Below are 13,077 nucleotides of genomic sequence, written 5' to 3'. Positions count from 1 at the left end.
GAAACTAATCAAGGAGAGAAGCAACTTAGAACTGAGGAGAAATTTCCTGACAGTGAGAACAATTAATCAGTGGAACAGAAGTTGCCTCCAGAAGTTGTGAATGCCCCAACACTGGAAGTCTTTAAGAAGATGTTGGATAGCCATTTGTCTGAAACGGTATAGGGTTTCCTGCCTAGGCAGGGGGTTAGACTAGAAGACCTCCAAGGTCCCTTCCAACTCTGCTATTGTATTGTATTATTGTAAGTCCCTTCATAATCTCCAGACTCAAAGAGATGGGCAAAAGTCAAGAAAACGAAACATCTCTTACCTCAGGGCATTTAAATCTCTTTGCCTGGGAATTGAAGCCCACCTTTTCGGTGTTGGGAATCACTTTGGTGTAGTATTTGAGAGGGATGGAAGAATAGGGTGCACCTAGGAAAGAAAATTGACGAGCTTCAGGTGAGGATGGAGCAAACCCAGGTTCTAAGTTCTGCTCAGCCATGCGTTGGATGAATGATAGCTTTGCAGTTCAAGTTCAGCATTGCCAAGGAACTGCAGTGCGTCTGGGATACCTGCCTACAGTTAGTCTTTGACTTACAACACAATTACTTTTGGTTCTACTTGGAAACCACTTCTGGACTTTGTGCTTGAGGTGGGGAGGGGGAAATGAAATTTTGATTTTGGGTTTTACCGATTAGATAGATTTGTTGTTATAGAAACGGCTAGTTTATACTATTATGTAAAAGTAAAAAGCTGAGGTTTTATGTTACTATCTTATTCTACTGCACCAAAAAGAGTCAGAAGTCATGCCTTTTCTTTCTTTTTCTCTTCTTTTCTACACTCTTCACTTCCCTTTTCCCTCTCCCATTTTTCCTATTATTTGCTTTTGTGTGTGGCTTTTTTATATTTTATATATATGTTATATATTACACACTAAATAGAAAGGAAAACCAAGTGATTAAAAAAGGATTGGTTAACCCTATTTATTCAATGCCATTTAACTTTGAACAGTCACTAAACAGATGGTCTTAATCCCTGCACTAGCACCACATCACTATAATATAAATGTAACATATACTACTCTGTTTCTCTTCGGATAGTATAAATCTTTTCTTAGGGCAGATATACCGGTAATCTTGGTGCAATGGATTAAGCCAGGGGTGTCAAACCCGTAGAGTCATGTTGTTGTCACGTGACATATCGTGAGAGAGAGAAGAGAAGAGACATCTTTATTACGGTCAAAGACCAGCAATAAACATTACATTTTTACAATAAATTTAAAAAAGTACTGACATTAAAAGTGAATAATAGCATCCCTGTTAAGAAAATGCATGCTCTCAAACTATTCGGGTCACTCCCTGGTTTACGTGGGTAAAAAGCCGATAAGTATGGGAGTAGATATAATGGTCCAGAAATTGTTAGAGATATGTCCAAATAATTGGTACAAGATAACAAGTATAATTCTGTAACCAATTTTTTTTCTGGTGGACATTGCAGCAACACAGAATTTTGCCACTGCATGCGTGGTAGCCGGGTTTGTGTCCTGGAGGAGAAAGCCTTGACAAAAATTGTCTGCCCTCCTTGGCAATCTCTCTAATAAGGGGAGAATATGTGCAGACCTATAAACTCTGTATAGCTCACAGTATAATAGAACATGTGAGATATCTTCAACTTCTCCTTTACCACATATACATAACCGTTCTGCTATTGGTGTTCTTTTATAATTGCCCTGGAGGAGTGCTGAAGGAAGAAGGTTAAATCTGGCTCTAAAGAAAGCTATTCTTTGTTTTGGGAAGATCAGATCATTTAGATATCTTGCCAATTCCCACACACGCTGTTTGATTCTGTCCCTACTGTGGAGAGGCAACCTATTTAGTTCTTCTTGGAACTCCATGTCCTTCGCTCTATTGATTACTACTTGCTTTGCTTGGTCAAAGCCTAGGGACATTAAGAATACCGGTGAGAGCCCATAAGAGCCCAGCTTGTGATCAATTGCCTGTTTCCAGGGGGAGGGGAAGTTGTCAGTGAGCACGAGTGGGGACAGTCCCTATGGAGAGAAATGCGTTTTAAGCCAATGAACGATCATCATCTTCCAGGCTCTTACCTGAATTTGAGGTATCGTGACTTTTTCCTTCTTCGTTAAACAGGGGGTGGGCATGGCCAGCAAAACACGGTCCACAGCCCGTGAGTTTGACACCCCTGGATTAAGCTATGTTCAAACTTCCCACTCTCTGGTCTGGCTTCTTACCAGGACAGTATTTATATTCCATGTCTTACCTCCTTCGATATTGTCAGGAGTCGGAGTCAGATTAGGAGTTGCAGTTGGGAAGGCCTGAGACAACGAACTCATGTCAAAGTTGGTCTCTATGACAAACAATGATTGCAAACTTGGTGAGTGGATCCTTCTTCATGCCATCATCATGCTTCTAAAAAACTGAGCACACACATCACGTTATTACAACCAGGTAATGTCAGAAAGGGAGAATTTTATAGCCATTAGAAGCACAGAACCATTTCACTAGCCCAGTTTTTACCAATGGGGGGGGGGGGGAATCGCCAACCTTGTTGGACAAAACTAAGACAATGCATCAATGCCAGCATGCATTTTCAGTCTGGATGGGGGCACCATCTAGAAAGGTTCCCTTCCTGCTTCATCCTGTTACAGCAGGGGTGGGATTCAGCCAGTTTGCACCAGTTTGGGCGAACCAGGTGTTAATTTTACATCTGGTTCGCCAACCCGGTAGTTGCAAGGACTGTCTGTCCCCGTCCACCCCGCCCCTCTCCTCCCAGGAGTCTCCACGCAGCCCGTTCATCATGCCAGGTAAGTGCCGTGCCTGTGCGAAGGCTCTGGGAGGGCAAAAAATGGGCCTCTCAGAAGTCCGGAAGCAGACCTCCGGGAGGCCCATTTCTGGGAGAACCATTTTCAGCTTCCAGAGGACCTCTGGAGCCTCGGGGAGGCCACTTTCAGCCTCCCGGAGGCTTGACAAATGCTGAGGGAGGACAAAAACTGGACCTACTGGAAGTACCGGAAGTCCAAAAATGGGCCTGTTTCCAGCCTCCGGAAGGCCTCCAGACCTGGGGAGGCCATTTTCACCCTCCCGGACGCTCGATGAAAACCTCTGGAGCCTGGGGAGGGTGAATACACCCCCCGAGTGCAAGAGGCCGGGTAGACCATGCCCACCATGGCCACACCCACCCACCAACTGGGCAGAGAACCGGTTGCTAAAATTTTTCAATCCCACCCCTGTATTACAGTGTTTTTCAACCTTGGTAATGTTAGCTGTGTGGACTAAACAGGGCTGGGCCGGTTAGTTCTTGGATGAAAGCCCACTCAGAAGTCTCCCAACTGTAGGCCAGATTGCAAGCCCAAAAATATCCTGATGACAATAAACTTTGAAATGATAGCTAAGAAAACTGAAGAATCACACCTGTAAAATTGTTCAGAGATGCTTTCCGCAATCCCCTTGTTTCCGTGACCCATTTCTAAAATATGTTATTAATTTATCTTCCTTGGCAGATAAAGGAGTGAGGGCTGCAGCTGAGGGAATACTTTTCAATATAACCTCCCTTGATTTTGTTTGCCCTAAAATGGTGTTACCTGGAATTTTAGATTTCGTTATTGTCTTTTTAATAAAGGAGATATTAGCATTTTAGCATGACATCCCTGCCTTTTTTTTGAAGTTCAGGAGACCATGTTTTCCTTTTAGCCAAAAAAAAAGCCATTTCTTCTTTTGGTATGCAAGAACTTCAGCAACTAAATAAAAGGGAGCATATTCTGGAATTCCTTTAATATATTTGTAAGTATTAAGAAAAATACAAGCTCAACTAGTAAGGGACATAGTAATCCATAAATTTGCCAATTGTGCAATGTTATCTAAGATCAATGTCCAACTCTCACATCTAATTAATGTCTCAAATTGTTCAATGTGTTGCTTTCAGAAACTTCACATGAATAATGAATAAACAATAGAGTTTTTTATTGGCCAAGTGTGATTGGACACGCAAGGAATTTGTCTTTGGTGCATATGCTCTCAGTGTGCATAATGAGAATAAAATACATTCATCAAGAATAAAAAGATAACAACACTTAGTGATAGTTAAGGTTACTAATAAGCCATCAAATCGTACTAGTAAACAAATAAAACATAAATTGAAAGATACAAATAACATGGTTACAGTCATAAGTGGGAAGAGATAGGTACTAGGAAGGAAGAGAAGAATAATAGTAATACAGTCTTAGTAAATAATTTGACAGTGATGTGGGAATTAGTTGTTTAGCAGAATGATGGCATTTGGGGAAAAAATGTGTCTAGTTGTTCTGGCATGCAGTGCTTTATAGCGTCCTTTTGAGGGTGGAAGTTGAAACAACTTATATCCAGGATATGAGAAATCTGTGTAGATACTTTCACAACCCTTTTTTTTTTACTTGTGCAGTATACAGGTTGGTATCAATTGCTTTTTCTACACATCTAATGTATCTAATGTATTTAATTTCTATTATTTTTAATATTTCATTTGAATGCTTCTGATTTTACAATGATGTAAACCACGCAGTGTCATAGGCGAGTGAGTTGGACAGTATATAAATATAATAAATAAAGAATTGCATTGTTAATTTCTGAACCCTATAAAAAGATTGGACACCCTCTCACCTAAATAATTACAGCTTTTTGCTTGCCTGAAAGATTCGTAACTCTTGTTTTCAGGAGGGGCAAAAAAAACAACCACCACCCACTATCTTTGCAAAGTTAATCTCTCTCCCAAATTCAGGGATAAAAATGTTATCAGTTCCACGCCAAATGTGGAGCCCGGGTTTTAAAGGCAAGGACAGGGCAGAGACAAAATCCATCAGGTTTTCTGAGATACTGTGAGTCAATCCTTTCCAGGCCACTTCCTTGTCCTGGCTTCCCTTGAAGGGATGACACCTTTCCTCCCCTGATTTGGGGATGGGAAATGTGTCAGGTCTGTAACTGCTTTGGAGGGGGAAGGTTGTTTGGGCCACAAACAACCCCCAGAAGTGTTTTGCAAGCTCTGCACAAAAGGACCTTGGGGGCTGCCTTGGGTGGTGGGACTGTAGGTTGCCCCTCCCCGTTTTAAGATTGCAGCCGTGGACGATATCCTCATCATGGCTGCATGGACAGATTTACCTAGAAAAGGCCCCCTCCCGGCTGCTGATTGCTTACCTGGTTCCCAGGGCTACCTCCAGGCGAGACACTGGAGCATGTACACCACCTGTTGCCCTAGGCAACCGGAGAACAAAGGCAGCTCCTCCTCCAATTCGTTCCACTCCTACTTCCGCTAGCTTTCAATTGGACCAATCACAGAGCAGGACTCTGGATTCCAGACTCAGCTGCTTGGGTTGGGATGCTCTCTTGGGAAAGCAGCAAAACAGCGATTTTCAAAAGGCACCCATACATTGCAGCTTTCCTATGATATGATATATAATATGATATATGATACATGATTGATATATGATATATGGTATATATAATATATATGGTATACAATATATGATATATGATACAGTATATGATATGTGATATGTGATATGTGATTGATATGTGATATATGATATTCAATATACATATACATATACATATACATATATCATATATCATATATCATATATCATATATCATATATCATATATATCATGCATCATGCATCATATATCATATATCATCATGTATCATGTATCATGTATCATGTATCATGTATCATGTATCATCAATCATCAATCATCAATCATCAATCATCAATCATCAATCATCAATCATCAATCATATATCATATATCATATATCATATATCACATATCACATATCACATATCACATATCACATATCATATATCATATATCATATATATGATGTTGGATAGCCATCTGTCTGAAATGGTATAAGCCTTATTGGTATAAGTCACTTCCGGTTTGCTCGGAGGGTGGTTTTAAGCGCTCCGAAGGCTTCAGGGAAGCCTCTGGACAGTCCCTGAAGCCTCCGGAGGGCCGGGGGAGGCTCTTTTCGCCCTCCCCAGGCTCCTATAAAGCCCCTGGAGCCTGGGGAGGGCAAAAAAAACATGTAAAAATGGGGTGGTCGCGCGTTTTGCGCGCATGCGCACTGGGGTGGTCACGCGTTGCATTATGGGTGCGGCACGCCCGCACTTGACCCCCCTGCGCTCCCCCCCACTTGTGGCACGCGAGCCAAAAAAGGTTCGCAATCACTGGTATAAGGTTTCCTGCCTAGGCAGGGGGTTGGACTAAAAGACCTCCAAGGGCCCTTCCAACTCTGCTATTGTATTGTATTTTACAATATATGAGTGTCCATTCATCTTAATAGGCATTCATGTTGCCTCTGCAAAAAACAGGTATAATCCTACCAATCCCAATTATTATTATTATTATTATTATTATTATTATTATTATTATTATTATTATTATTATTATTATTATTATTATTATTCATGCTTCTAGACCGCCCCCTCTCCCAAAAGGGACTCGGGGCGGTGTACAGTCCATGCAAAATATATCAAAATACAATAAAAATTGAATATGTACAGTTGGAATGGAGGAGGTTAAAAATGGAATTAAAAGAACTGTACAAAGCAATATATATAAATATAGGATTTTGAACCCCTAAAACACACACAATAAGTTAAAAACAATACCCCTAAAATAACCAGTTAATACATTTGCCAGGAGGGACAGTTGTAATTATGCCAGGCCTGCTAATCGGAACAGGTGAGTCTTCAATTTTTGCCGGAAGGAGCGGAGGTCAGTAGTGGTTCTAATGTCGGGGGGGAGGTCATTCCAGAGGGTTGGGCCCATCACAGAGAAGGCCCTACTCCTTGGTGTCGCCCGTTGGCATTGCCTAGTGGACGGCACCAGGAGAAGTCCCTCTCTGTGTGAGCGAATTGGCCACAGGGATGTATGTGGGAGGATGCGATCCCGCAAGTAACTAGGTCCCGTGCCATGGAGCGCTTTAAAGATGGTAATCAGCACCTTGAAACGCACCCGAAAAACCACAGGTAGCCAGTGCAGCTCGCGCAGGAGAGGTGTTACGTGGGAGTACCTTGTACTCCCCATCACAGCCCGCGCGGCTGCGTTCTGAACTAACTGCAGTCTCCGGGCGCGTCCCAAGGGCAGCCCCATGTAGAGAGCGTTGCAGTAATCCAGGCGGGACGTCACCAACGCGTGAGTGACCGTGCGTAGGGCATCCCGGTCCAGTAGGGGGCGCAATTGGCGCACCAGGCGAACCTGGTGGAACGCCCCCCTCACCACGGCTGCCACATGGTCATCCATTGACAGCCGGGCATCAAGGAGGACGCCCAAATTGCGCGCCCGTTCCACAGGGGGCAATTGTTCGCCCCCTATGGCCAGCGATGGAATCAGCTGGCTGAACCGAGGTGCCGGTAGCCACAGCCACTCAGTCTTGGAGGGGTTGAGTTTAAGTCTGTTGTCCCCCATCCAGACCCCGACGGCTTCCAAACACCGGGACATCACTTCGACAGCCTCGTTGGGGTGGTTTGGGGTTGAAATATACAGCTGGGTATCATCAGCGTAGAAGTGACACTCAACCCCAAAACCACGGATGATCTCACCCAGCGGCTTCACATATGTGTTGAACAGGAGAGGCGAGAGGACCGACCCCTGTGGCACTCCACAAGTGAGTGGCCTCGGGGTCGACCTCTGTCCCCCTGTCAACACACATTGCTTCCGGTCGGAGAGGTAGGAGCCGAACCACCGCAGAACGGTACCTCCGACTCCTATCCCCTCCAACCGGCGCAATAGGATACCATGGTCGATGGTATCAAAAGCCGCCGAGAGGTCTAATAGGACCAGGATAGAGGAACAACCTCTATCTCTGGCCCTCCAGAGATCATCGACCAACGCGACCAAGGCTGTCTCTGTGCTGTGCCCGGGTCGGAAGCCGGACTGGCGTGAGTCTAGATACTCGGATTCGTCAAGGTGTTGTGGAAACTGCTGCGCCACCACATTCTCGACAACCTTCGCTAAAAACGGAAGGTTGGAGACTGGACGATCGTTAGCTAGCTCCATTGGGTCGAGTGCAGGCCTCTTAAGTAAGGGTCTCACCACCGCCTCCTTCAAGGCGGCTGGTAAGGATCCCTCACCCAATGAGGCATTCACCAGGCCCAGAAGCCAGCCTCGGGTCACCTCCCAAGATGCCAGTACCAACCAGGAGGGACACGGGTCCATTAAACATGTGGTGGGTCGTAGCCGTCCACGCAACCTATCCAAATCCTCGGGGGCAACAGAATCAAACTCCTCCCAGGATGGTCTCACAAGACTCGCTGTTGGCGGCCCGTCTGGTCCACTGAGGGGGGCCCATCCGCTCCGGATCTGAGCGACTTTATCCTGCAGATATTCCCCAAACTCCTCTGCTCTGCCCTGCAAGGGTGCCCCCTGCGTCCTCTGTGACAAGAGGGAGCGGGTCACCCTAAACAGGGCGGCAGGGCGGTTATCCGCGGACGCAATAAGAGCAGCGCAATATCTACGTTTGGCCGCCCTTAATGCCACAAGGTAGGTCCGTAAATAGGCTCTTACCTGTGTTCGATCAGATTCGGAGCGTGAGGACCTCCAATAGCAGTTTCCTATTTTGTTTTTCAATCATGTGAATTTGATCCTAGACTTTCTCAAGCTGGGTGATCAACTCAAATCTTATGGAACTGGAACAATCCATCAGTGGAACAGCTTGCTTTCAGAAGTTATGAGTGCTCTATCACTGGAGGTTTTTAAGTAGAGGCTGGACAGCCATTCGCCTGAAACAGCATAGGGTCTCCTCCTTGAGCAGGGGGTTGGACTAGAAGACCTCCAAGGTCCCTTCCTGCTCTGTTATAGAACCAAAGACCCTACTGCTAAACCTCACCCAAATTTGGCCACCTGCCACTGGACATTTGCCATCGTGGCCACTAGAGCCCGCCCAATGCAAAGAAAGGCACTACCTGCGTCTATTATTATTATTTATTATTTTTATTATATTTTATTTATTAGCATTTATATACCGCCCCCTCTCCCGAAAGGGACTCGGGGCGGTGTACAGTCCGTATCAAAATACAACAGATTAAAACATAGAAATAACTACATTAATACATGTATGAGAGGAGGCTAAAATATGCCAAACTGTACAGCTAAATAAATAAATCGATACAAAAGTTTAAAATATCAGGTTAAATTTAAAACACTATCCCTCTAAAAACCAGTAAGAATGTGTATGCCAGGAGGTAGACGTTATAAATTATGCCAAACCAGCCAGTCGGAACAGGTGTGTCTTCAGTTTCTGTCGGAAGGAGCGGAGGTCAGTAGTGGTTCTAATGTCGGGGGGGAGGTCATTCCAGAGGGTTGGGCCCATCACAGAGAAGGCCCTACTCCTCGGTGTCGCCCGTTGGCATTACCTCGTGGACGGCACCAGGAGAAGGCCCTCCCTGTGAGAGCGGATTGGCCGCAGGGATGTATGTGGGAGGATGCGATCCCGCAGGTAACTAGGCCCTATGCCATGTAGCGCTTTAAATATGGTGATCAGAACCTTGAAACGCACCCGAAAGACCACAGGCAGCCAGTGCAGCTCGCGCAGGAGAGGTGTTACGTGGGAGTACCTAGTACTCCCCATGACTACCCGCGCGGCTGCGTTCTGGACTAGCTGCAGTCTTCGGGCGCGTCCCAAGGGAAGCCCCATGTAGAGAGCGTTACAGTAGTCCAGGCGAGACGTCACCAGTGCATGAGTGACTGTGCGTAGGGCATCACGGTCCAGAAGGGGGCGCAATTGGCGCACCAGGCGAACCTGGTGGAACGCCCCCCTTGCCATGGCTGCCACATGATCATCCATTGACAGCCGGGCGTCTAGGAGGACGCCCAAATTGCGCGCCCGTTCCACAGGGGGCAATTGTTCGCCCCCTATGGCCAGTGATGGAATCAGCTGGCTGAACCGAGGTGCCGGTAGCCACAGCCACTCAGTCTTGGAGGGGTTGAGTTTGAGTCTGTTGTCCCCCATCCAGACCCCGACAGCTTCCAAACACCGGGACATCACTTCGACAGCCTCGTTGGGGTGGCTTGGGGTTGAGATGTACAACTGAGTATCATCAGCGTACAGATGGTACTCAACCCCAAAACCACGGATGATCTCACCCAGCGGCTTCACATATGCGTTGAACAAAAGGGGCGAGAGGACCGACCCCTGCGGCACCCCACAAGAGAGTGGCCTCGGGGTCGACCTCTGCCCCCCAGTCAACACATATTGCATCCGGCCGGAGAGGTAGGAGCCGAACCACCGTAAAACGGTGCCTCCGACTCCCATCCCCTCCAGCCGGCGCAGTAGGATACCATGGTCGATGGTATCAAAAGCCGCTGAGAGGTCTAATAGGACCAGGATAGAGGAGCAACCTCTATCTCTGGCCCTCCAGAGATCATCCACCAACGCGACCAAGGCTGTCTCGGTGCTGTGCCCGGGTCGGAAGCCGGACTGGCGTGGGTCTAGATATACGGATTCGTCGAGGTGACGTGGAAATTGCTGCGCCACCACATTCTCAACAACCTTCGCTAAAAAGGGGAGGTTGGAGACTGGACGATAATTAGCTAGCTCCGTTGGGTCAAGTGAAGGCCTCTTGAGCAGGGGCCTTACCACCGCCTCTTTCAAGGCAGTCGGTAAGGAACCCTCGCTCAATGAGGCGTTCACCAGGCCCAGAAGCCAGCCTCGCGTCACCTCCCAGGATGCCAGTACCAACCAGGAGGGGCACGGGTCCATTGAACATGTGGTGGGTCGCAGCCGTCCACGCAACCCGTCTAAATCCTCGGGGGCAACAGAGTCAAACTCCTCCCAGAGTGGGCTCACAAGACTCACTGATGACGGCTCATCCGGTCCACTGGGGGGGGCCCATCCGCTCCGGATCTGAGCGACTTTGTCTTGCAGATATTCCCCAAACTCCTCTGCTCTTCCCTGCAAGGGTGCCTCCCGCGTCTCCTGCAACAGGAGAGAGCGGGTCACCCTAAACAGGGCGGCAGGGCGGTTATCCGCAGACACAATGAGAGCGGCACAATGTCTACGTTTGGCTGCTCTCAATGCCACAAGGTAGGTCCGTAAATAAGCTCTTACCTGTGTTCGGTCAGATTCGGAGCGTGAGGACCTCCACCAGCTCTCTAGACGTCTCCTATGGCGCTTCATCACCCTAAGCTCCTCGGTGTACCAGGGAGCCCGGGTGGGTCATTGCCGTAGGAGAGGTCGCAGAGGCGCAACCCGGTCCAAGGCCCCCACCGTCGCCCTATTCCAGGCGTCGACTAGGTCCTCCGACCGAGCGCGGGTCAGGGCTACAGGTAAAGGCCCAAGCTCCGTCTGGAATCTATCCGGTTCCATCAAGTGCTTGGGGCGGTACCAGCTTGAACAAACTGGCTCCGCCTCCTCGCGGTGGAGGGTAGCGCCAGGGAAGTCCAGCCGGAGACATGAGTGATCTGACCATGACAGGGGCGTAATCTCTAAATCCCCTATTCCCAGATCACTCGTCCACTGCTCAGATACAAAGATAAGGTCCAGTGTGTGGCCGCCTTCGTGTGTGGGGCCCTGAATTAGTTGGGTCAGGCCCATGGCTGTCATGGAAGCCATGAACTCCCGAGCCACCTCGGACGTTGCTCCCGTCGACGGCAGGTTGAAATCCCCCATAACCAGAAGTTTGGGTATCTCAACCGCCGTCTCCGAGACCAGCTCGAGGAGCTCGGGCAGGGCCGCTGACGTATAGCGAGGAGCCAAGTATACAATCAGCAGACCCCACTGCCTCCCTGGGCCCCATTTCATACCCAGCGACTCACACCCGGGTATCTGAGTCTACCCCTCACTCCCCCCCCCCCAGCATCTCACCCTCTCCCAGCCGGCTGCACCACCCACCGGCTGCAGCGATGACAGAGGAGCTGTGCCAGCTTCCAACCGCTTTGCTTTCCTTCTCCTTCTCCAGCGTTGACCCCAACTCAGGGGAGACCCTGGAGAATGGGTATGTACAAGTGGTACACTGTACATACAACGCCTGGAACACTCTACCTGATTCCGTTGTTAGTTCCTCAAACCCCCCATATCTTTAACCTTAAACTGTCTTCTGTGGACCTCACAGGTTTCCTAAGAGGTCCTAAATGGGGCATGCATAAGCGCACCAGCATGCCTACTGTCCGCATTGATATGTACTAATTTTATGTGTTCATGGCCATGTTATGCTTATTTATATCCATTTATTTGTACCAATTACCAATGCGATAATGTCTGTGTCTATACTAATAGACAGTTACCTTGTACATGCTGACAACCAGTGGCGTAGCGTAGGTTGTCAGCACCCGGGGCAAGGCAAGTAATTTGCGCCCCCTAACCCAAGGGCGGCCCGACTGCAGCTGCCCCTGGGTCGGCATCAGTCAAGTGAGGCTCTCCATGCTGGCCTCCTGCCTTCCTCCCGAAAAGGAACTCGAAGGGCAGCGGGAAAAGGCTCGACTGAAGGGAAGCAGGTGCCGCGGGGGTGGGAGGCGCACCGGGGGCTTCAGGAAGGCGCCGGCTCCCCGGGGCGCTCCAGGCGGAGCGGGAGGACGCGGTGGCGTTGCAGCGGCGGGCAGACGGAGCGCAGTGCCGCTCTCCTTCAGCTCCCGCGGGGGCGGCGCGGCGGGTCTTGCCGGCTCCGCTGGGAGGTAGGCGGTGCGCAGGAGGGGCCTGGGCGGGCCGGGGCCGGGGAGCTTAGTTTGCGGGCCGAGCCGGGCGCAGAAAGAGGTGGCCACAGTCCGGCAAAGGGTGGTGCGGGGCGAGTCAGGGCGCCCCCCCAGACGTTGCGCCCGGTGCGGCCGGCCCCCCCTGCACCCCCCACGCTACGCCACTGCTGACAACTAAAGCAAACCAAACTGAACTAAACTAAACTAATCTCTAAGCACCTGCAGGGCAGTGGAAAGTCTCCAAGAGAATGCCTAATTTCCCCAAATAACCTCCCTGTGCACCAGGAACATCTTGGTATCTTATCTACCGTGTGCCAGACTTTCTGGCTGATTCCTGTATCTCTGATGTGCCAGCCTTGCTGGGTGGAGTATAAGGAAAGGAATAAATATAGAATTCTGTGTGTGTTTGGGGCTTCT

At 48.7% G+C, this 13,077-nt stretch overlaps 1 protein-coding gene across 3 annotated transcripts in view; it reads right to left on the bottom strand.

The window, feature by feature from the left end:
* STPG1 (sperm tail PG-rich repeat containing 1) overlaps nt 1–5,267 on the bottom strand; it is a 47,412-nt gene extending 42,145 nt beyond the window's left edge. For 2 of the 3 annotated variants that reach the window (XM_081961992.1, XM_081961990.1), the window contains exons 1-3: nt 5,163–5,267; nt 2,257–2,405; nt 308–411 (exon numbers count right to left, since the gene is read on the bottom strand). In XM_081961992.1, coding sequence (XP_081818118.1) covers nt 308–411; nt 2,257–2,329 — 177 coding nt within the window. In that variant the 5' untranslated portion in view covers nt 2,330–2,405; nt 5,163–5,267. Of the gene's footprint in view, nt 1–307; nt 412–2,256; nt 2,406–3,407; nt 3,485–5,162 lie in introns of those variants that run through there. The other variant, XM_081961991.1, reaches the window with a different exon arrangement.
* Between the last annotated feature and the right edge of the window lie 7,810 nt (nt 5,268–13,077).

Source organism: Natrix helvetica, assembly GCF_964273705.1.
Source record: "Natrix helvetica genome assembly, chromosome: 9".
Classification (NCBI taxonomy): domain Eukaryota; kingdom Metazoa; phylum Chordata; class Lepidosauria; order Squamata; family Natricidae; genus Natrix; species Natrix helvetica.
Note: the sequence above shows the minus strand (reverse complement) of the source record. Positions and strands in the feature narration are given on the sequence as shown.